Raw genomic sequence first — 25,734 nt, 5'->3', positions numbered from 1 at the left:
CTGCTGTTCCTGTGAAATGTGTTAGACACAGAACACCATACTGCCAAGACATTGTAATTACTGAGGTCATATCGGCATTCCCAATATTACTATCACTAGTGTATGGTACTATTTATAAAGCAGAGAAGTGAAATATACCTACATTTCAAAACATCTTGAGATGAAGAAAAAGCATTTTCCATCAGGAAATATTTTGATCAGAAATTACTCAGTAAGTACCTCTAAAACACAGCCTTTCCTGACAACCCTAAACTCACTATGTATGTTAGATCCAATTTTCAGTGCCTTCAAATCATCATCCCTCCACTGAAACCAAAACTGCCACAAAGACTGACGTAACCACACAGTGTTTCCACCACCTGAAGCTCAAACTGAGATCCTAAACCCCATATCCCAGATTGGCTTTCCAGAGCATTCTACCAAACGGAGCAAGAAAATATCATTAGTGAAGAAAACAACCACTATAATGGCAAAGCATTTCCATTTTGTACATCCACATGAACACAACAGACTGTGAAACGACTTGCACTTACATGTTGTAAACATGTACATTATTAAACCCAACATGTTCATTATTAAAATCTCCATATATATCATGCATGCTTCTTTTACAATCAGCTTATTTGTGCCTTTAGAAACTAGGAATGCCTTCAGGAGCACTCCTGGGAAGTGCAGCGTGCCCCAAAGCTCTTCAGAAATACAGCATTCATAACAGAGCCACTTTATTGTCTCTAATGACTAAATCCTCAATTTCCCATTGTTCATCAGTAAAAGTAGAAATAGCAATACACGAAATACTGTTGTCTGAAAAAATAACCACATTTGTATTCCTTGAAGTCTGAAAAATAGGTATTGTGGCTTGAACAAATACACACGATCATATTTTCTTGTAAACATCCTGCTGGATTAACCATGTGAAGATCTCCACAGTTGGTCGGTGGACAGTTTGTTCTTGTTCCCCAGCTCCTCTCTCGTTCCATGGCTGCAGCGCCAGCAGCTCGCCCCTCACATCGGAGAGGAAGCTTTGGAGGAGCACAGCGGCTGTATGCGCGTGCTGGTGGCACAAATGGAGCAAACCCCTTCCCTGCAAGGCATTGCCTCACGCCTGGATACTGAGAATTCAGTCCCTCCCCTAGTGCTGTGGGTTAATGCCTATCCCTCACGAACTCACTCCTGGAAGGGGCTTTTCCAGTGAGGTGTTGACTCACGTAGGTGGACACGTACAGCAGCCTTTCGTTTAAAATTTACAAACGAAGGGTAAAGCTTAGGGTCTGGGTATGTCAGGAAGGAAAAACTGAGCCTGGCCGAACACCATATTTTAAAATGGTTTCAAATCGCTAAGGATGAAATTGTCTCCTGTTTCCAAAGTCTACACCAAACTGTATTGTGTAAGTCATTTCTGAACACTGAACAGTTGTTCACTGCTCATCTAAGTCAACATTGATTTGTCTGCTCATTTCAATAGAATCTGAAATAGATTATCACGGATTAAGGCAAGACTAATTTATGATTAGGGACTCAGAACAGCAACCAGATTTTATAAATATATACTTCCTGTGCTATGACATTAGTTTCTCATTCCTTAGCTGGGATCCTTTACTGATGTGGTCATAATTTCATGAGAGACAAGCATTCATCTAGCCTTCATCTCAGAATGGCTATTAAAAAAAATAGTAATTTCCAAACAAATTTCACAGTTTATTCAGAGTGAAAGAATTGTGCCTCTGTGGTGAATTTCTGGGCAGAGTAATAGGGTGACAATTTTTCTTACGAATAAATATTCCTCAACTATGAGTATTGTTAAAAAAAAACAACAAACCTATTCGAGATGGCTTCAGGACTTGTGTGATGTAGCCTAAAGAACTGATCGGTTTCTCTGACGGTGTTTGAGATCTTGGTATGCGATGACTATTTCATCTTCATTTGCTTTATGCACCTGCTAATGGGATGATGTTATTTTGGGGTATTCTTTGGGGACAGCAATATTCGGGTGTCCTTGGGAGATCATCAAGATTTGAATATTTTGGAGTGACTTTTTATGTTCATCTGATTTGTCTCACAATGTGCAAAATCTTTTAAGCAGTCATCCTGCTCATTGGAAGGGGAAGAATAAAGGACTCCAAGCTAGTTACATCTTGTGGAAGCTGATAGTTCAAAATCTGGTGTTAAAGAAAAGTACCAAAATCAAAAAGTGCTGAAAGTTTCCAATTGCCACATATTCATTCTTTCTTTCCTATTTGCTATGGGCTACCTGGCACTGTTACAACTGTCAGATGGTCACTTCATAGGGCTGGTATCAGGAGGTGTGGAGATTACATAGCCTGGCAGGCAGTTCCATGTTCACTCCCTGCTGCAGCACACAGGAAGAAATGCTATTCCCAGTCTGCGTCAGACCCCTCTGTGCCACTACTGTCAGAGGCTGATGCGGTTTGAATATGATGTGTCCTTTCACCTGGTCTTGCTCTCTGACAGAGGCTTGGGTTTCCCCAAATCCATCCCTCTCCCCACTTTGTTCACAAGCAGAATGTGAAATGATGTGTTTGCGATGGCTGGTGCTGGGCTAGGTAGATGTCTCTCCAGATTTTAATGCAACGAGTTCAGAGTCCTCTATGTATCTTCCATTTAACTGTTCATTGTTGGAATCATGATGGTACAGGTAAACTGGGACCTCTGTGATTGATGTTGCAGTGTAGGAGGTAGATCGCATGGAACAGTGGTCTCGACGCCTTTGGCCCCACTGGGTTTTGTACTGTGTCCATTGCCTCTTCAGAGCTCCTTGCACCTGTTAAAGAAACACAGAGCAAGGGTGAGGCATAATCTAAACCCCTGTAATTGTAGACATTTCAAAATATGCTGAAGAAAAGGAGAGGAGAGCGAAAAAGAGAAAGAGAGGGAGAGAAAGGTCCAGGATGAATTCTATCAGGTTCAATTTACCTCTCTCCCTGGCTCTGCTCCCAGCTCCAGAAGCAGAAACAGTTGCTCAGCTCTCAGCCTTGACTCCCTCCCTGCCTACCCTATGGCAGCAATTAGAGCTTCTGCAGTTGTTGCTGCTTGGGAAGAGAGGGTATAGGTTAGCTGTTCCCATAAGAGGTAAATGTGGAGCAGACCGGTGCACGGGAACGCAGTAGGGTGCTATGGCAGAAGAGGGAAGAAGATGGAGGGATGGGGATTAAAACCCATCTGATGCTGCAGCTGGATCCTTGCCCCTGAAATGGCTAATGCACTGTGATCCCTGAAGAAACTTAAAGATGAGAAAAACTGGCCACGAATAGCAAAGTGTAAGTAAAATTCAAGAGCTTGCCAGGGCTAATTTTATAGAGAGAAATAGTTAGAGGATTAGTACAGCTAAACAGATATTTTGTTCTGGTAATTTAAGAACAGTTTCTGTGCTGGCAAAAAACCAGTGTTGGTCATAGCCTTTCGCATAGCAGAGAATTTCAACCTTTGGACATTCACCTTCTAGGAATGAAACATTTTACTCAAAATTTACATTAAGAGTGATGTTATATATCACACTAGGATATGACTTAAGCTACTGACTCCTGCCAGGGAATAAGCAGCCCTTCTCCAGCTGCATGTTCAGGCATGCTGGCACTCACTAGCTGCTTCCCAAAGGAAGCATTGAGACGTGATCAGGGAATGGGCAAACCCTAGCTCTGTTCATTTAGATCAGTGATTCCAGCCAGAAAAATGTGAGAATAGGAGCAGTTTGCCATAATTATCTGCTGTAAATGACCCCCTCTCTAGAGGAAGGCAGGTGCAGGTGAGGCACTGTGATGACAGGAGTGTCCCGGTGTTTCTGTGCTCCTACTGAGGTGGATGCTGCTTGTCATTTGGAGAATGTATTGCTATTCACCTTCTCCTAACACATAAAGCAAAGAAAACAAATGGCTGAGTTAGCTTAATTAGACGTCAAGCATGGAAATGGCATATGGTTACAATGGAACTTTACTGGGGCTGTGAGCAAAGCTTACTGTGCCAATATTGAGATTTAAAGTGGAATGGCTGTATGCAAGGATGTTTCATATCACACTGTTGAAAAAGGTTATTAGTGAGCAAGAATTACTGCATGAAAGAGTACTGCAGTTACAGCATGTGATACAGAAATATTACATGAGGTAAACCCTGCAAAGATGTCAGTCACTTTAAAATTACCTTTTGATGTAACTATGAATATTATAGCTTAGTAAACCTAGAAGCTATGGGGAGGGAATGGAAGAAGAAATCTTCAGGAGGACTAAGTCAGTGTCTTTTCCCAATATCACACCGGGGCCACAGCTCCTGTAACCTAAGCCCAGACACAATGAGGACAATGCAGAAATCTTGGGTGTGCACAGCAGCTCTGCCCACTCACAGCCATCTCTCCAAAACCACCATCACGGTCACTAACACTTCTGGTGATTGCACATCTCTGGCCCTTGCCGCTTCCCATAAATCTTGAGTGTTCATTCCTTCAGGTTAATCGCAGTGTCTTTAGTGAAGGTGGCAAGAACATGCTCCTGCAGCCTTCCTGCTGCTCTCCTGTTGCCCCTCCCCTGCCCCCCTTGCATAGACTCCAAGGCTTTGATTGCTTTCGAACAGAGAGAGGAACTTGTGTTGAGCATCACCTTGCTGTGAAAGTGATGAGCTCCTGCTTGAGCAATTCAACTGCTCTCAGTTGAACTGGGGTCTGACAGGCCAACAGGGCAACCACAGGTCTGGAGATGATAACACAGTCAACTGAAGAGGGAAGAACAATGTCATAGAATCTTACAAAGCCTGCTGTGAGCAGCTTGTGGTTTTCTTCTCAGAGAGGAGTGACACTTAAATTGTTTGTATGGTCATAGAGAGAACAGACATATCCCTTCCAGTTCAGCCCATGGTTAGAAGTGCCATTATACAGGTTTAAAAGGCTCCACAGGGCGGTAACAGCATGAGGGCAAAGCAGCTATGTTTTTGTTCTCCGCTGAACTGCTGGCCTGTACAAGAATCTGGCCGCAAACGGATAATGGATAGTACAAACTGCTGCACTTGAGCAAAACAGTATGTTGATCTAGATTTCTGCTCTGATTCCAAGGACCTCAGATGATCATAATTCAGCAACAACTAAAACTGTTCATGCATGGATTCTAAATGTGTAAGCGGAATTACTGAAAGTCACATGCATTGCCAGAACTTATTCACGACCAAGGAGGTTCCTGTGGACCAGGAGGGGCAGGGTGCCACCTGCCATGCTTTCTGCTGTGACAGCAGACTAAAGGAAGTGGTCTAAAGAAATGAAGAGCCTGAGTTTATTTACTTTGCTCTTCAAGACTTGAAAGATTTTTCTGTTCTCTATTCGCCATTCCTGACACTTTGGCCTAAGTTACATGGCTGATTTTTTTCCAAATAGACTTTCCATTTTGTTGGCCAGCCTTACAGTCTAGAAGCAATCTCAAGCCTGGAAATACGGTCTGTTAAGCAGACTATTGCAGAGACCTTGTATCATCTGTACAACACTGTTGTTGTTGGACAGAGAAACTACAGTGCTGCTGGACACTGAGATTTTATATAAAAATGCACAAGAAGATCTATAATTTTAAAAGTCCAAAACAAATCCATTGTTTACATGTTCTTCCACATGAATGCAGCCATTGGTACAGCTTCTTATTACTATTTTTACATTTCTTTCTATAGACGGGTTTATGGTACTAAAGTGAGGTTGGGGAGGTAGTAGGTGGTGAATGTAATATAAAACACTGTCAGGTGGTACTGAGTTTAGCATTGTTTGTCCTGGCTAAACTTCATGTATTTCAGCCTTGAAGTTAAATATTCCAGTAGGAAAAAGTAAATCCCAGAGTATCCAGGCTCCTGTGATACTAAAATTAATCTCTTTGCTCCACACTGAATTTTCTCATGAGAAATAATTTTGAGCTCTATGATAGGAGATGTATATAGCAGCTTGGAAACAATCTCCTACCATGACTGAGGACCAGACTGTGGCTTTGGTCTATGTCCTACTGCGCACAGCAAGACTGGGGAAAGTTATCTTAGCTTAATTCTCTTGGGCAGCCAAACTCAGACCAGCATTACCTTTGGAAGGACCTAATACCATCTTGGCATTAGTCTGTTGCTGCTCCTTTGTAAGTTTTGTGCCTTATATATCTATACCTTGTGTAACTGCAGGAATAACTGGGACTTGGAGGAAAGGGATCGCAATCCTTTCATCCTCTCTTCTGGCACAGCCCAACACAGCTACTCTAGTACATAAACTTGCCTGAGGTTGTTGGTAATGTGCTGATGCAAGTAGCACTAGACTGCCTTGAGGCTGTATTAAGAGAGGTGTCATCTTTGACTCTGCCCACCTTAATGGTAAATTCTAAAAAACCCTTTCTCTTATTGTCTAGTAAATAAAATTTCCTGTAAGAAAATAACAAGCAGGTTTCTCAGCATCCCTGCTGTTGACCACTTTAGACAGTCTGCAAGTCAGAAGCAGCTACAATGATTTTGAAAATGGGTATAATGGTGAAAAGTACCCAAGCACAAACAAAAAACTCTCAACATGCCTGGGAAACCTGAATCCCCACAGCTGTTTTTTCTTACTGAGTGACACCAGTGAATGTTTCTCATCAGCTGCTCCACCAAGGAGTCATTAATCCTACACTCAGTCTGGAGCTACCTGGACGTAGGTAAGCCATCCATGTGATTACTTGTGGGAGCAATAGAGTACAAACCTGGAAGCCACATTTCAATATCACATTCATTTTTACCTCATTTTGGGCATCAGCCCTTCCAGATGTGCCCCCTCAGTGACAGCTTGCTGACAATTCAAGTATCAAAGTGGGTATCCAGATAAGGGCCTTTCCCAAGGATGAGATCATTTTACTGCAGGCTGCCAGATGTTAAAAAAGGCTTTCAGAGGCAAATAGGGGTTTAGTGACTATTGTTGTTGTTCAGAATTTGGATCTAGATTGTGCATCTCCAGTCCATGACTGATTGCTATTGCTGCTTCTGAACAGCAGCTCAGTCAATGCAGAAGTCCACCAAGTGCAGCATGTCTCTGCGGTTGGACACCTGAATGTCATGTATGAATACAGGGTATGTATTCTGAAATCTAAATTAAATATAATACAATACTTGATGAACAAAAAAGAGCTGTGTATTTATTTTAGATTTATTTTCATTCCTGGAATGTGGCTTTCAGTTTTCTGCCTTGCACACTATAGGTTAGTTCATATGACAGGTAAACTCAGCACTCTACAACCTAATTTTGAATTAAATTATATGTATGGTCTATCACAATGTTGGCAGGCAGATGCTCCAGATATATTCATTATTGCTAACTTGAAAATTGTATTCCTGGAATTTTAAAGGTGGATATGCTTTTCTGACACTGTGGCATTGACAAAAGTACTTTGGAATTTGAGCTCTCTGACAAAACATATCTAAGAAACAAACAGCCTTTAAGATACTTGATGTTTTCAGTGCATTTTCTTGCTGACTTTCCTCATTTTTAGCATTGCTACAGCCTTTAATCCAGGCACAAATCCATATGCTCTCAGTGGAGTTGGGGAATTACAGAGTAATCGACCTTTTACACTAAAGCTATAAGACATTAAGCAAACTTGTTTTGCAAAATCTAATCTGAAAAAAATGGAAGGTGACACTGGAGATAATGAAGGAGGAAGGGGCAACGTTAAGATCAGGATTTTGGGGTAACACATTGTTTGGAAGCAAGTGAGGACACGCTGGAGCCCTGCCTCTACATAGCTATGCAGCCATTCCCGTGGGGAGAGGGTATTTCAGAAACTGCCTGGCTCATCTCTTCTTTCTCCACGCCAGGTCCTCCCTACCAGGGAGAATCAGGTCTTTCCGTGTTTTGAGTGCTTGGAGAATGGACTGTGCCAGAAAGCGATGACAGTAAGGGAGAAGGAGAGAGGTGGTTGTAGCCTGCAGATCCTGGGGACAGAAATGTGATGGGAAAAGACAGCTGTATGTGTCTCCAACTTTGTTTAATTGAACCATAAATGTGAAACCATAATCTTCTATAGCATGATCTTTACAGCTACCACTTCATGTTGGGTTCTGGCCTCATCAGTTGCTCATGTTTTGCCATTCTCTTTTATGTCTCCTGAGAAGCCATGCTACAGAATTACAGTGGGAGGCCTTTGATCTTTTCTGCTGTTGCATTTCTCTGTACATTTATGCCAGGAGCCAGCCAGAAGCAAACATATAACGATGTTGACAAGTGGTGGCAGAATTTAATATTCTCCACCACCCTGAAAGTAAGCAAAGCAGCCAATAGCCCCTTATTAATAACATAACTTGTTTCAAATCACTATCAAAACATCAGCGTGGTCACATCATTGCCTGTAATTTGCTACTTTCTAACAATCTACAGGGATAAACACAAGCAGGGCTATCTCTTTAGGTTGACATAATGAGTGTTAGCATCACAAAGCTTGCTTTGCATCTAATGCAGCTACTCTGGATTCAAAATTAACTTTTTAAAGGACTTCCTAGCTTTGCTATGAGGCGGTTCATTTCACTACAGCTGAATGCTCCTGATGTATTTCAAAAGCGTTTTTCTGCTAACCGTCTTTGGAAAATGACTTACTGTAGGAATTTAAATGGTTCTTGGCATATTTTAACCTGCCATCTTTCTGTAAAAGAACAAGTAGCGAAGTGGACTTAAACCCAACTGTGGGTATATGAAATATTGATCCAGCTGTAAGAGAAAGGGAGACATCTTTGCCTCAAACATTTTTATTTCTCTGCATGCAAAATACTGACCTTAAAGAGCCCAGTGTCAATCCTCAAAGGACTGAAAGTAACTGCACCCCTCCAGGCTTCTTCGCTCTGACAGTGCTACCAGGGACGGCATCTGCCGCAGCTCTGGGGCTGAACACAGCACAGGGCTCTCCGGGACTGGCTGCCAAAGATCCCCACTGCTGCTTATGGGACACTGTGGTCGTGGTCCTTCCCACTATTGTAGGGCAGGAAGGGAAGTAAGGCAGTTTTCTCTTTTACTTAGACCTCTGTCTCAAAATTGCACATGGTAAGGGGAGAGTCTCGTGCCTGTACCTCAGCTGGTGCCATCTGCTTTGTAACGGTAACACTCCTGATTCATCTGCTCACAGATATTTAAGTCACGCTCTGCACACAGCTTTCCGAAATGCACACTGCTGCTTGTACATGGAGAGTAAAAAGCAACTTTGTGTGGTTTCAGAGTTTGCAGAGTGACATATTTAATTTTTGCATTCATGAACAACCCTGATATTTTCCAGTTTCTGTTCATTTGCTGTATTTCACGTGCTTACCTCACCATTGAAGAAGCAGAATATAGTTGCCACAAGTAAGCCCTAAGAGAAAGGAAAAGAAAAAGAGTTTAGAGATCAGAATATAACTTCTTTTGGCATTTTTTTGAAATTTGGACTCAATGGATAAAAGTTAAAAACATTAGTCCACTTGCTTTTCATCACAGACACTTCGCCTAACCTCCCCCTCTTTCACAGTTGTGTTATTGCATTGATTTTTGTCTTTTCAACATGTTTTATTATTTTCTTCTACATTACTAGCATTTATAGATTACCTGTTTTGGCTCTGAAGTTACTTCTGTACGAGAGGTCTAGAGAAGGAAAATTAAATGGTATGTAAGGTAGATAGATACTCTGCTTACAGTGGAGTACCACAGTGCCGCTGACTTTGCTGTAGAGATGGCAGAGGAATTGTGTCCTGCATGGTGCCACTTGTCTGTCAGAGTGCAGTCACCCAATTACAGGTGTCGGCCAAGTGGAATCCAGCTGACCCAGGAAGGCTTTAAATTGCACCGTACGTCAGGATAAGTGAACTTGTATGTAGGGCGCCACGATGGATGGAAAGGGTGTGAAAAGAGTTGTAAGTGGTCAGAAAGAAAACAAATCAAACCCCCACAACAGGTGAGTGAGAAGGTAGAGGAGCAAAAAAAGAAGAGAAATTGCAGATCATAGCTTGGTCCTAAATGGCTTGAAATCAATTTAATTATTGCCACAGTTGTTCAGATAATATTTCACTACTGCTGAAAAATTAAACAGGGTCAAGGCAGGAACATGAGGTGAGAAAGAGGGAAATTATTAAGAAAGAAAATTCTTGCACACAGAGCCTGCCATTCAGAATCATGTAGTTACACAGGTCCATGTCCTAACTGCACTCGCCCTTATTAAAATAGCATTACACAGCATCACTGCAAGCCAAATGCCTTGACTTTAAATTACCTAAAGTAGTTATTATAAACTAAACACATGGCAGTTTGTGAAACTGAGGGGAAAACTGCAATACAACAGCTTGTTTTCCCAAGGGCTGCTTTGAAGAGCTTTACAGATGTATGTTTTTTATAAATCCTCATTTAACTGATTGAGTTAAATTGTAGCTAATGCTTTGTAAAATGTCTTGGACTCTCCAGTGTATATTTTGGACCACAATGTAAGGTAAGAAAAAAACGTTTTAACAAAACGCTTATATATTAGAGATACACAGGCTGATTTGAAGAGGTGCTGACCACCTCAATTTTGGCAATTACTTTACTCCAATAAAGTTTCTTTAACACAGAATTTGTAAATTCACATGACTTCAAGTAGCAACACAGAAAAGCATGTATGAGGAGGAGGAAGGGTACACATGATGAGATAAGTAAAGTTTCTTTTGTGTTTTGGAAAAACGGTAAATTTTATCAAAAAACTCAAATCCCAGTCCACAATATGCAATGCACAATAGTTTGTCCATAAGCTCTGGTTTGAGAAACATCACAAAGTCAACCAAAACTTTGCACCTCTAAAGCAGGACTTTGTCAGACCACAAATTCCTAAACCCAAAATTTATGCAAGGGGAGCAAATGTGTCACTTCCTAGCGGCCTGTATTGATTTTCTCCCATGCTGTGCACACTGTGTTAATTTGCAGTGTCTTGCAAAAATCTGCTATTGAACTACATGGTATGGGGTTGCAGCAGGGGTCTTGCTATATTGCTAAAGTGTGTTTTTATTAACAGCCATCAGCCACGATGGCAAATGAGATGGATTTTGATCTCCTCTGGGAGTAGGGGAGCTCAATGGACAGTCCCCAAGGACAGCAGATACAAAACTCAGCGGAAGGAGAGAAAGAAGCAGAGAAATTCCAAGTCTGTCCTTTGGTGAGAATGTTTAGAGGAAATCTGGGAACTGCGGTTCACCTAAAGGCAGAAATTGAACCTGAACAATTAAAGTAAAGCCATTTTTTCATTTCAGTTCCTATAGTATTAGAATTTCTCTATGTCCTGTAATTGCTCTGCTTTTCTTCTGTTGGAGAGTGTAGTTCCCTTAACTAGTGTTTTCTCCAGACAACTTCTGACAGAAAAGTGAAAGAGGAAGCTGTGGTGGTGCCTTGTATCCCCTGCAGTTGCTCTTCTGGTCTGGAGAAAGCTGAGAGCACATCTGGCTCCTTGTTATTTTGACACCATGCGTGTTGTACATCTGGCTGAAGAAATTATTTTTGCTAGTTTGTCCCATATGTGTCTAATTGCTCTTCTTCCACCTGCAACAGCCCTCTGGGCTTTGCCATCTATATTTCTATTTCTTCCATTTTATATGTAAAGTTTTGCCCACAGTTCAGAGTACTATTGTTATCTTCAGCTGTAAAGCTACAGAGATATCCACAGCAGACACCAGCTTTGACCCTTCAGAACCAGGAGGGCTTGAGATGATGATAATTCTACAGTGGATCTATTAAAACATGCGACAGACTGGATGTAAGTTAAATATTTCATGTAAGGCCCACAGGTTATTTCTCGTATCTCTTTGACATACATCTTCTATATTCTCTCTAACTGCTGCTGGTTTTTGCTCAGGGTGCAATTCTTGCTGAGGAAGAGATCTGTAGGTCAATGGTATCTCTCTGCCACTGTGTGGAGTTGTTTAACTGACCTGTGATATATTACCTGCTGCCAGCAGAATAACGTTGGCTGTGGTATTGAGGGCAGAAATGAAGAATACATTTATTTTGAAATTAAGGCCTTTAATGACTTATTCTGAAAATTCTTTATTTCTGGAACCGTGGGAAGACCAGATAAATGTGGCTTTCAGCCGATTCACACCTTACGGATTGCTCAGAGTCAGCAGCTCTCAGATCTCAGTACCTGATTGATGCTGTACAGAGTCTCTCCCTGTGTCCAAGTGCCTATTTTGGTCCAAGGACGTTCTTTGCTTGACAGGTATTTAATATGTATTTCACTCTCATAGAAAATGTGAGTCTTTTGAAGATAAGTTCTGGTAATTTGCTCAAGTTAAAAAAGAAACAAACAAAAAATACCTATGCAGATACTGCAAATTTACATGGGTTTCTGATACCTCATTTTTTTTATCTTCAGGTTTATGTCTACATACAACCAGGAAAGCATATCTAGATATGCTTATTCCTCTTATTCCTAGCATGTCCATGGCCTTCATTTCTGTCCTAATTACACACTGTGTTGCTGTCTAGGCTTTAGTGGGATGATATATTCATTATGGATGGTAGAAGATGATGGCACACGTAATTGTACAGATAGCCATAATACAGAAAATCAGTTTGTGATTCTTTGCGTGGGCTTTGGGCCATGTCCATTCACTTCTCGCTTCTGGATCTGAATGGACAGCCAAAAAAAAAAAAAAATGGCAGCACGGCTAAGGTTCTTCATAGAAGTACTTCCCATTCCTACCTCTCTCATTTCAGCTAAGATAAAGAGCTTTGAGAAAAACAATACTGTGCTCCTCATCATCTTAATCCACAGCACATTCATACAGCATCTCTGAGGTAAATGACTGCATTATAAAGTATTCATTTCTGTTAGTTTAACAAAAAATAAGCAAAACAAAGAATGTGTCTGTGCTGTTTCTGCTGCTACTGGGGTGGGGAGATTTGTCACGAGAGGGCTGAAGACAGCAGACCACCTGCTGCAAAATGATGGAGGCATCCTATCAGACAAAGCTCACACTTTGCTGCTTCTCCTGCTCTCTGCTGGATGTTTCATTACTGTCATTTTGTACATGAATTTTTCATATAAAAATGGCACTTTACAATATCCAGCTTTCAAAAAAACATTTCCTCCAACTTTCATTTGCTCAAAATACTAGAAAGTTTTGAAATTACTAATAATGCAAAGAAAAAAAAAACAACCAGGAAATAAAAATCCACTTATGTTGTCAAAAGCAGTCCTATGACCTTAACTTTGCACAGAAGGACAAAATATTTCTGTCTGGTTTGGCATCATTTGTGATCACAGAGGACATTTATTTCCCTTTAAATAGAGAAACAGATGGAATGAATACCACCTTAAATACATTGAAATATCTCACTATTTTTAAAAGGGTACTTTTAAATGGGCTAATTTTGTTCTGTGTAAAGCTGCGAAGATTTGAATTTAAAACTTGGAGGCAGGGTAGATATGTATGTGGCTCAAACCCATGCCTAAAAGATACAAAATACCCTTTACACAAATGAGGCCCCTATGAGCTACATCCTTCTCCCGGGCAGGGTGGGGGCTGCTGTCCAGAGGATGCTGCTTGGAAGCTGCTGTGTGATACGTAAGTAATCTCACTTGTGGAGAAAGAAACCTTTAATTATTCTACATTTAATAGAAAAAAAAAACTTTTTATGTGCCAATAGAAACCAAGGCCCTTGTGCTGAATAGCATTTGAATTTCTCATTAGGGGCGGACTTGCACGTTTGGGGCCACAGTCTGCAAGGTATTGAGGAGAAGAGTATCTTCAAGTGCTTGTATATGGCTTCGTATGTATATGATTCAGGGGCTGTTTCTCCATTGTGCCAAGCAGAGCTCCGTGGCTGTCACCTAGCGACAGTGCCATGTTAGGCAACATGACAGCCTCTACAAAGCCAGCTACAATATGCTGGAGAGACAATTCGGTGAGAGGGGACAGTTGGTGTAGGAGCTTGCAAGCAGGAGTGTATTTATCTCTGGTTTTGTTTGAGAGCACGGGGTTACTGCATATTTCTACACCTCCTTTTTTCTTGTGAGGTCTCTACTATGAACCAACAACTGAGATCAGAAGCTGGGATAACGGTTGCTGGTAGCAGACCGTCTGACAGGATCCTGCTCAGCACCCTGATCTCTTTGCAGCTTGGGATCCCTCAGACGATGCTGAGTGGTTCCCGGGGTGGGGGAAGTGGCAGCAGAAGCCTTAGGGCCAGTGGAGGTGCAGATGGCCCCACCAGCATGTGAGGCACAAGTCACATCTCTCCTGTCCTCTCTCAGTATGGAGACCTGCAGGACACAGGTCTGTTGCTGCTCCACTCCTTCACAGGAGGCACTCTCTTTGCCCAGGTAGACCATTTCATCTTCACTGGGCAGCATGATGGGACTTTTTAGGCTTTTAAGTGACAGAGGTGGTTTCATGACAGAGGTTTGCAAGGAGCCAGCGCATTCTGTACCATAATGCTTTACACCCTGAGGAAGTCTGCATCTTTCCTGTGCTTTCAGCATTATCTAACAGGCTTTTGAAAGTCAGGTCCTCTAGGAAAAGTCTGCAACTCATTGACTCCTGGAGTGCAAATGTTTGCTTTGTGGTGCCTACTTTAGGAGCTCTGGTTAATAAGCTATTGCATGTTCAGCAACGCACCTACAGCATCCCACTCTGTGCAGAAGTTATTCCACTTAAGGTGTGCTGGTTTTGGCTGGGATAGAGTTAATTTTCTCCATAGTAGCTAGTATGGGGCCATGTTTTGGATTTGTGCTGGAAACCGGGTTGATAATTCAGGGATGTTTCAGCCCCTGCTGAGCAGCACTCACACAGAGCCGGGGGCTTCTCTGCTCCTCACCCCACCCCACCAGCGGGTGGGCTGGGGGGGCACAGGGGCTGGGAGGGGACACGGCCGGGACAGGTGACCCCAGCTGAGCAAAGGGATATCCCATACTGTATGGCGTCTGCTCAGCATGTGAAGCTGGGGGAAGAAGAAGGAAGGGGGGGATGTTCGGAGTGGTGGTGTCTGTCTCCCCAGGTCACCACTACACGTGACGGAGCCCGGCTTTCCTGGGGATGGCTGAACTCCTGCTGACTGATGGGAAGTGGAGAATTAATTCCTTGCTTTGCTTTGCTTGTGCAACTTTTGGTTTACCTATTAAACTGTCCTCAACTCAACCCACAAATTTTCTCATTCTTACTCTTCCAGTGGAGGGGAATGAGTGAGCAAGCTGTGTTGGGCTTAGCTGCCAGCTGAGGTTAAGCCACAACATAAGGGTAGAAATATCTTTCTTTTCCCTGGTGCAATCTTAATTTCAGCAAAGTCTGGAGACTGAAAAGCTGATATTGGTGATGATGAGGGGAGATAGTAATCTCGACTTTTATAGGATCCATGGGAGGCTAGGTGGCTGGGCTAGAAAAGTACAATCATTCATATCTGCAGCACAAAAACAGTCTTCAAATTTTTTTGTCATTTACACATCTACTTTACAGATCTGTTACGAAGAATCTGGTCTGTGTAGTGAAACAGACACAAGCTGATACAGGGGAAGCAGGCATGCAGTGCTTTTGAATTGTTCATATAGCTGTATTTGAAAAAACACTTCTGCTTAAAATGGTGAGCATTGATGGCAGTATTACAAAAAGTGCAGGACAATTCAAAACCAGACTGGCTTCTGTTATTCAAAAATGATTTCAGCAGAGGAAACCTAGCACACAACATCTTGATGTGTTGTTTTTCAACAGGGAAAACTGAAATAAATACAATTACACAGCTTCTTGTGGGAACAAAATCTTTCTCATTCATCATCTTCAGTCCTCTGACTTTTACAATAGACTGCAGTGCTTGTTTGCACCATTTCTGTGTACGTGGATGATGTAACTAATATAGCAAATCATTGCGCTCACTTAGAGCAGTGCTGTGCTGTTGAAAAACTGTCTCTCTGTTCTAGAAAAGGCATAAAAAATAATAATTTAACCAGTGCAGAAATGGAGAATGTACTGTATTTTCCATCAAAAAGAATCATAATTGCTCCCAGACTGCCTGCTTGTATATGCCTGACATGCCACAGGATGCAAAAACTAACAGACTGCTGCTAGTTTACAGAGAGCAGGCTGCGCTGCGGTTTATGGGAGCGCAATAGCTAGCAGGGAAGCACAGGCATTACACAAGCTAATACACTATCTGCTAACTCCATAATCAGTCCTAGAAGAAAACAAGCACCAGAGGAGTGATTATATACAGTTGGCAATCTTAAATATGCATACAAGAAATGTTTTAGAAGGGATTAAGAAAGCTTATTTCAGAATACAATTAAAAATCCACTCTAGGTACAGGAGGGAGCATCACATTCAGCTGAAGTTAGAGGACAACTGCATAGCGCTCTTGAAAGGCCAAATTTTACATGCTGGTGTGAAGCACACTGAGATTATATTGCAGAGGTGTCAAGAGCTCTTCTGTGAGGACTGCATTGCTGCCCTGGCTCAGGGACAGACCTGGGTGGGCTGTCACCCCCCAGTATGCCCGGTGGCCTCTCTGGGCACAGCAGCAGCAGGGCACAGGAAACCCTCACAATGTGTCCCCACCTGCATCCCCAGCACCATCTCCACTGTTGAAATGGAATAAAATGTATTGGCAGGCAGTGATCGGGGTCACCGAGCCACGCAGAGACCCCATTCCCAGTGCCTGGGACATGGGCAGAAGGAACCCATCAGAGATGAAACTCTCCCTCCATAGATCCCTCCCTCATCTAATGTCATCCATCAGTACAACAGTTTCACGAGAGTTTGGTTTTGTTTCTGGTTCCATTTTAACTTTGCTTTGGTGACTTTCTATTGCACAATGGCTATAATTAGGTTTGTTAATTAATATAACTAACATTATTTTTTTAATTCTCCTACAACCTCACAGGATTTGAAAGATGTTTTAGGAGTAAAATGATTATTGTAACACACTATCTTATCCTAACTTGCTAAAACTGTAAGCAACTTGTCACCAGAAAGCTTATTTGGAGATACTCCTTCATCACTCTTAAGAGCAATGAAGTGACAATACAGGTAACAATAGAAGAAACAGACTCTCATTCATTTTAAGCAGAACTGTACTATAAGATTGCATACACTGCAAAAACAGACCTATAACTTCAGTCATTCTATGTATGCAGCAGCATGCTCACCCATAGTTTTGAAGGGATAAGGACAATAAACAGAAAATGTAAACTAAGGTGACAGGACACATAGATTTTGGTAGCATGATTTATCACTCCATTTAAGGAAAAAGCACCATTGATTTTTTTTTAAAGCTCTTTTCTTACTACAACATTAAATAATTCTGCATTTAGCCTCTGTATGAAAGGAAACAAGAAGTGGGTTACTGTACTCATCCACGTTGACCACTATTCACAAATGCATTAGAAATCCGCCTTTCCTAGTCAATACAGGGCTGGCTATATTACAGTCATTAAACCAGATAACAAAGCATTTAAAGTCACTTAGGTTTGTTTTGTTTTTAAAAGAAAAGAAACCAGACTTACTGAATGATGCTGTATTTTCAAAGTATTTATGAAATCAAAATGTCAGTCACGTATTTTTATTTCAACTGCCTAATAATGGAATTTTAACTCCTAAGTGAAGCTTCATTGTCACAGTCTTTTCCTCTGTGTGTTGGCATTCCCTCTGTGTAACAGTTTGCATACACACCTAATTTTAATGTTAAACTCACAGCACCAGTTTTCAGGCAATTTGAACACTTCAACAGAAATCGTGTTGGAACTTGAAAGCCCTCTGTGATCTCAGTTTTCTCTCCCTAGTTTAGAAATGGTGCCAACTGATCATTTTTTGCTACACTTTTCATTGTTTCCCCTATCTTGTGGTTGTTCTTTATGCAGTGGTGCTACTTGTGTAAAAGCAGATAATCCAATAACATGAAACTGGTTGTAAAAGAACTGCAAAACCATGGTCATTGTCAGTTTCAGGTCAAAACAACTGGCAACAGCATTTTCGGCTAAATTAACTTAACAGCAACACCTCACCTAAGCTGAAGTTGCTATTATGTAACGTACCTGGTAATGCATTAATATATGCATGATGTAATCATATATTTCTCCAGCAAGTCGGTTTTCTGGTCTCCAGGGAATAATAACAAACTGAATTCCTAGTAAGGGCACCAGGATTAAAGTGGCTCTGACAGCTTTCATGTACATGTTGGACTCAGCACGGTGGGTATCTCTCAGCTTTGTCACCAAAACTCGGACAATGTTAAGCAAAAAGAAAAAATTGACCTGCAAAATCAAAGCCATTGTAGGAGAAAGCATTCACATTAAGAAAACATTCAAAATAAAAATACAGGGCACATAAATGGCAGTAAAATGTAACTTTCTAGCTTTATTGTGGCTCATAATGGGCAGTTCCTTGGGAATCAGGCCTTGGAAAGTACCTTGAATGCCTTCAGAAAAGAGATATTAAGCTGCTCTACACACTTCCCTTGGGGAGCCTGCATGGATGTTTCAGGCAGGCAGGCAGGATCAGTTCTAGGAAGCACTGGCTGTTTTGACACTGATGTGGGCAAATTCAGGATTTCCAGGGAATAATTAATCTCATTTTTATGTTTAAAGCTTAAATGGGATGGATGAATTGTCCCCTAGGAGTAACCATGTCTCTCTTCTGAATCTGAAGATCACCCGGGTATCTTGCTTCAGTCCACACTGAAGATGTCTGCAGCCCAGTGAGACAAACCCCAGTGTGTCCCTGGGCACACGGGACCTTTGGGGGCACACAATTTCTCTGGGAATGTGGTCCAGCTTACACAGGCCAATCCATCAGGCTGGTGTATAAGCAGGGGAACCAAGGCTGCCCTTGAGATAAACCTAGGCTGCCCCTTGCTTCCACCAGACTGCACGGACCCCGTGGTACATTTTTACCCACAGGTAAAAGGTAACACTTGCTGGCTTAGGGCTAAAATACCAGACACTTCAGAGAGTTTTGCCCCTGACCCTTACAGTCAGCAATATGCAGTAGTTCAGCATCTCATCTCCTCAGTCATTTCTGAAAATCTGAGTCCAGCTGTGGGTGCTCAGCATACAGAACCTGCTCGTGACCCTGGCTCCACAGAGAGCTCCTTGCGGGATGTGCTGAGAGCCTGTGGAGGCACAGGGAAGGCAGACCCAGGTTGACAACGAGCCCAGTGAGGACCTTGGGGACATCCTAGGGCACCACAGACATTCTCTCTCCAGTGTACCCTATCACTCTTTTCCACATTGTTATAGTAATATCAGGCACCTAAGCTTCAGAAATTTAATGGACTTTTTTTTCCAGATGATTTTTTTTAAATAAGTATGTAAGCTGCATAACTCACGTAGATATTTTCGTAGTCCAAATTCCTTAGATATATGAGAAATTTCAGTTGAAACTTTCAGAACAATAAAATGTGAATCAGTAAGCTTTGATATAGCATTTCATCACTTCTTAACTACTGAAAGACCTTTCAACTGTTTTACATTTGTGCTCTACTGGAAAAAAAGGAATAAATGACTCCTGAGGTACCATTCAGTGTAAAATCTAAACCTTATTCTCCACCTTGCTCTGACTTCACTCACTCTGCTTAACAGTCACTTTTAGAATTTCTGGAAGTAACTGTGAAAAGTGGAAAGACAACTTTATGAAGGTAAAAATCCTCAGCTTTTCTGAGTCATCTGTCACTATAGGATTTTTGTAGCAAATCATGCAGGATCTTCTGTAGATGTTGCCATCTTCATAAGAAAAATAAGACTGTGAATGGCATAAGCACAAGTCAGATATTATAATGCCTTATTTTGAAAAGTGTTAAAGATTGGCCTTTTTCCATAAAAAACAGTCACTGCTTTATTTCTTTGTAACTAAGATGATGAGACTTGGAGCATGGTGATAAAAATAAAGGTTGAATGGCCTCTCCCAGAAGTGAGGTAGCATTACAACAGCAGAAGCAATCAAGATTGAACCAGTAAACCTATAACAGATGTGCTTCTAAACAGCATACTATATGGCAGGGAGGAATGGACTTCCTCACATTGCTGATGTGCAAGACACTTCTCAGTAAAGGGTAGAATGATTTTCAGGTTTTCCAGCCATTAGATGGAAAGTTGTTTCTTTATTCAAAGATGTTCCCAGTATTCACCACCTCACTGTTTGATCTCCGAGGTAGTTACTTGCAGGTATGTCCATGCAGATGTCTGCAAGCAAGAGGCAGCTCAAAAGCTGAAAGTGCAGCTTGGGTGACACATTGAGGTGAGCTTGGGTCTAATAAAACCCCTTCTGTACCTTTCAGGAAGGTCAGCGTTACTGTGCAAAAGAGCACCGCTGGCATACAAGATGCTCTATGTATATATATTGCTGAGCTGCACTTCAGATCTTGCCCTCCTACTCAGACTGCCCAGCTCGGTCCCTTCCCGGGACTAGTTTAGCTCCCTACCTTGGGACCACATCAGTTCAATGACCAGTAAAACTCGTGCTGAGCGACCAGGCTGCACTCAGCTCACACCAGCTAAGGCATAGCTAAATGCCTCATTGATGTCACATAAATGTAGTAAATTGGTCACAAATAAGTTACACTGGGAGAGAATGACCTCCCTGATTTTCAAAAACAGTTAGTGATTCTCTGCCTCAAAATCTGATTCTTTACTGGGAGGTCCCTTTACAGGACTTGTTTTTGAGAACTGTTGAGAACCTGTCCTTGTAACACTGAGTAGAGAAAACCTCTAGTTACTTCTGAGTTTTGACCAAAATATTAAAGTACAGAAACTTCTATTCTGTACAGGTTAACAGCATTCGTAAACTAATTATTAAACTGTTGACAGCAAATAATATTCTTACCAATAAAGCTGCCATTACAGGTCCATGAACAATATAGAGCAAGTGTGTGTCAACACTCATCCAGCAGCTGGAGGGGAAATACACCATTAAAATTTATTATTAACTCAAAATGTGTTACACAGTTAAATAGAACACAGAACTTTGTTCCTTTAAAAACAGACATGTTACTCACTTGTCATTGAAGTATCTGGCTCTTGCAACAGCATGAATAGATGCTGGCACTAAAGGGAACCCTGAAATGATTAAAGTTATAGATCAGTCTTGGTATTTTTTTGTTTTGAATTTCATGTGTCACACACACTAGGAAGTTTCTTGTCCACAACACATGTATGCAAAATCACAGCTTTCAGGGAAGAACCGCAATCCCATCACACTCAGGGCCCTAGCATAACCTTGATGGTGAGATGCAACAAGGGAATAATGTTCAAAGCAGGTCAAAAGAAGCCGCAAAGCCCAGCTGCTGCCCCCCCCCCACCATGCTGCTGCAGGCTGTGCAGGGAAGGGTGTGAGCACACAGTGTGGGAAAGATGCCAGGATCATTCGGTTCTCAGCAGAGTATTCCCTCGGGACACTTGTGAAAACCATGTAAATCACTGTTAGGCAAGAGAGACACATTAACTCACATGACAGATACAAAGCAATAAACAACAGAGCAAGGAGCTGCTCTTTTGGAGCCTATGGCAAGAGAAAACATTTGGAGTCAGGAGGTCTTCTGGAGGATGGGGATTTGTGATATTTTCTGCAGGTTCTCAGCCTCTGTGCTGCCAAGCCCATCCCATCTCAGCTGGGAGTGAAGCTGTGGATACCATAAATCCACATCTCCTGACTTACCTGTGCAGCCTCAGGGGAGGCCACTGCTCCGACGGGGAACTGACAGGAGCAAATCTGCACTGGGCCAAAGGCTTGGTAACATGCCATGTTTAACAAACTGCAAGCCTCAAATTCTTATTTCCAGTCTGATATTAAGAGTGACAATCTGGTTCATTCCTGTCCATCTTCCTTCAGCTTGCTTGTATGTTGTGTCCCTCTCCAACAGGCTAGAAACCTGGAACTGGGCAGTCTGCGCTGTACTGACCCCAGTTTGTACAACCTTGCACACGCAGACAGAGGCCGGTGCGGAGATGACCTACTGCTTCATCCGGTCTGTGCAGAGAGCTCTGTGGACACCTTTGGTGTTACTGCTGTGTCTTCCCTATAAACCATGGTCGTTTCTTCTGAGCTTTGGATATTTTATAATTATAAATCAAAATGTGTGAAAACGTCCTGCTGATACCATGATTAGTCACAGAGGGAAGAACATGGTTCCTTGTTTCTTTGGGTGTTAGTATTTTCATAAACCGTTTTAGACAGAGACTCCCCAGCCAAATTCTGGGGAAATCTCACCCCAGAGCACAGGCCAGCCAATGCTGGAGTGAGGATAAGGTCAAAAAAGTATGTAAATAGGACACTGATGTCTCCAGGTATCTTTAAGCAACAGCTACTTTACTGCCAAAAAAAGTTCTCGCTGCAGTTTACCTTGGGAGGACAACATGGCTGTGGGAGAACAACATGGATTGCCCTCTCCTTTATGTATTGTTAGAAAATCATTACTTGGCCTCTGGCTTCAGTATGCCTTTTTTTGGGTGATGATGCACGATAAAACAACAAAAAGCTCAGAACCGAAAGAAAGGAGCTTCTAACCTCAGGGTGAGCTTATGGGATTGACAGCATGAGAAAATCCTTTTGATTTGGAAATGGAGCAAGCCTGGGCCAGTTTTGTTGACAGACAGATTGAAGTGCAATTTTTAAGGGGCCTTTCTGTAATAGCAAAAATTATTCATCTGAAGGCTCTGGCCTGGAATAGTGCAAGTACAGGACTCCACGTGACGCCAAAGGTCCTTTTTTCTTCTGCTAAACACATTAGCCTAGAATACCTGGCTCAACAAATTCACAAGCAAATCTTAAGAACACGATGGAAAGTTACAGGGTAAGAAGCTCATGACTGTCTATGGCTCAAATTCCCATCTGCAGGCTGGATGGGCTCTTCTAGGGCTAGATGTTGCTCTTCTCTTGTAAAGGGCCAAAAGGCAGAGAGTTAACGAGAAGTGGAGCATCAAAGTCAGTTGGGTCCTGGTGGCACAACATGTATCGCTCCAGGGGTCTGACAACACGTGGTGAGCAGTGAGTAACCTAGAAAAGGCTTTACCCCAGCCATCCCAGGAAAAGATATGACATATCCCTTTAGGTCATGCCAGGTCCTTCATGGCACAAACTGACAATTAATTGTATTTCCAGCTGAATTTGGAAGGCACCTTGTTTTAGCACTGTCCAAATAAATCATTCCCTTTTCACTTCTACGTGGATGAAGCTGCCTGAAGCAGCCCGCAGAGTGGACTGGCACTATGATGGGCACATCTGTTGCTGTTTTCTTGCCCTGCATAAGGGTGATTTCCTGACCCAGTGAAACAGTAAATGAGAAATGACATCCCCAGAGAAGGGGTTTCCTGAAGGCACCAGCCTTGAAACACACCTGTCCATGAGAGATTCCATCCGATCACCTTAAACCTTTCATAAAGTGTTTTATATTTGCTCAGATTTTTTTTTCTTATAAAGCTATTTTACAAATGTCATTAGTGATTCTTCCAAATAAAATAATCTAGGTGTCCTCACATAGGGATTAGTTATAACAATGAATAATGAGTCACTTCACCTTGCATTGTACATTTACCTTGATCTTTTGAATTGTAATTCAGAGCACAGCCTGCTCTGGTTGCTCTGCATTGCCCTTTGGAGAAATGTATCTCCATTGATTAACATAGCTGCATGTTCAATGTAACTACTGCTTCTGGAATCGGTGAAATTAGACTGATTTATGCAAACTTAAGGGCTGGCCAGATAGTCCTGATTAGATAATTTTGCTATTAATGATTACTACCTTAGTTAGGAGGTGCTAATGACTATTACTTGTTTTGTAGAAGTATTCATCTAGTTTCATTAAAAAAGGCTGCAGGCTTCATAGTGAAGAGCTGAGTCCATTTTTTATTAACCTTTTCCTTCTCAAGATATTATCATCCTATAACCACAGCCACCACCCTATTTATTTTTCAGGCAATGCTGCAGATACTGATGAGTATCTTATCAGATAACTTTACTGAATTACTCTCCACAATGCTAGTGCCCTTCTCAGCAACAGTACAGCTAGCTCACAAGCTTTCACTGCAGGCTACCTGTCTCAGTTGCATTAAATTGCACTGCCTAAATTGAATGTCACCTGAAAAAAATACGTTTCTGACCATTGTCCTCTTGTATGATTGGATATGGAATGACACTATTTTGGGAGGGCTTATGCTGCAAGACATGAAAAGGGAACAAGTTCTATCTGGAAGGAAATGTTTAAAATGACTCTTTATATAGGGCTGCCATTTCAAAAGCACAGCCCTATCAGACTTTGTATATTCAAATATTCTGAACAATGAAAACTGTGATAGCACAGTTGCTTGCTCCATGAGGGCTCAGTGATTTAGACTGACAAAGTCCAGAAACCTTGGCTCAGTTTTGGGTTCTTCAGGGAAGTTTTCTTCATTTAAGAGCTAATGGTGTTCCACATAGTTTTAATTCTAAGAGCGTAACAGGTCACTCTCTTCTCAGAAAAGATGCGATTCTCATAAGAAAAAAAGAGTGATTATATTGTCATTAAAAAAAAAAAAAGAGAAAAGGAGTTCTTACATGTGGAAACTTCTCTGGCCCTGTAATCCATATAAACTAGAAAATCATGATAATTTTCTAGGCATCTAATGTAGGTATCCAGGCAGCACTAAGCCTTATACCATGAGAAGAAAGTTAGTTACCAGTCTTTTAAATGAAAATACAAACAGTGGAAGAACAACTTTCCACTTTGCTATTACTGCCTATGTAGGACTGATATTGAATGCCTAACTAGTCGTTGAAGTCAGAGTTTTAAAGTTCTTCAGAACACTCAGAACTGGGTCATTTTTCTGTGATCTAATTAATTCCTAATTTTTCTCTGTTTAATCAGTAGGGCTGTTTCTTATCTTCCTGCTGTAAATGAAATAATGTTAAACAAGTATAACATCTCCAAAGAGAGGCAAAATATAGAGTTGTCCTGGTTTTGGCTGGGACAGTTAATTTCCTTCTTAGCAGCTGGTGCAGTGCTGTGTTTTGGATTTGGTGTGAGAACAATGTTGACAGCACACTGATGGGTTTGGTTGTTGCTGGGTGATGTTTATACCAAGTCAAGGACTTTTTCAGTTTCTCAGGTCCTGCCAGCAAGAGGGCTGGAGGGGCACAAGGAATTGGGAGGGGACACAGCCAGGACAGCTGACATGAACTATCCAAAGGGATATTCCATATCATAGAATGTCATGCTAAGTATATATAAACTGGGGGAGAAAGAAGAAAGGGGGGACATTCAGCATTATGGCATTTTCTTCCCAAGTCACCATTATGCGTGATGGAGCCTGGCCTTCCTGGAGATGGCTGAACCCCTGCCTGCCCATGGGGAGCTGTTAATGAATTCCTTGTTTTGCTTTGATAGCATGCATGGCTTTTGCTTTACCTATTAAACTGTCTTTATCTCAGCCCACGAGTTTTCTCACTTTTACTCTTCTGATCCTCTCCCCCACCCCACCGTGGGGGGAGCGAGCAAGCAGCTGTGTGGTGCTTGGCTGCTGGCGGGGGTTAAACGGCCACAAGCATAAATTCTGCCTGCTTCAGACTGGGATTGCAAGAGATGAATACAAGCGACCATCCCTAAGTGCAATGGGACAATGGATAAAGGTCCACCATTTACTGCACAGCTGCACCAGTGGTTTCAAGATATGGGGACTGGCTTGTAAGAAACTGGAATAAGGCCAGAGATTCATGGTTCCCAAACTGGGAAAAAGCTCTTGATAATGATTTTCTATCAACACTGATGTGGACTGGATATACAATAGTGATTGAAATATGAAAGAGACTGCACTCCAT

At 41.9% G+C, this 25,734-nt stretch overlaps 1 protein-coding gene across 1 annotated transcript in view; it reads right to left on the bottom strand.

The window, feature by feature from the left end:
- Positions 1–414: 414 nt before the first annotated feature.
- Positions 415–25,734, bottom strand: part of CALCR (calcitonin receptor) — a 76,543-nt gene continuing 51,223 nt past the window's right edge. Inside the window, exons 8-12 of the mRNA XM_040593785.1 lie at positions 20,942–21,002; positions 20,770–20,836; positions 17,985–18,203; positions 9,279–9,320; positions 415–2,782 (exon numbers count right to left, since the gene is read on the bottom strand). Of these exons, the coding sequence (XP_040449719.1) occupies positions 2,561–2,782; positions 9,279–9,320; positions 17,985–18,203; positions 20,770–20,836; positions 20,942–21,002 (611 nt within the window). The 3' untranslated portion in view covers positions 415–2,560. The remainder of the gene's footprint in view (positions 2,783–9,278; positions 9,321–17,984; positions 18,204–20,769; positions 20,837–20,941; positions 21,003–25,734) is intronic.

Source organism: Falco naumanni, chromosome 4, assembly GCF_017639655.2.
Source record: "Falco naumanni isolate bFalNau1 chromosome 4, bFalNau1.pat, whole genome shotgun sequence".
Lineage (NCBI taxonomy): Eukaryota > Metazoa > Chordata > Aves > Falconiformes > Falconidae > Falco > Falco naumanni.
This window is presented reverse-complemented; position numbering and strand designations above follow the sequence as displayed.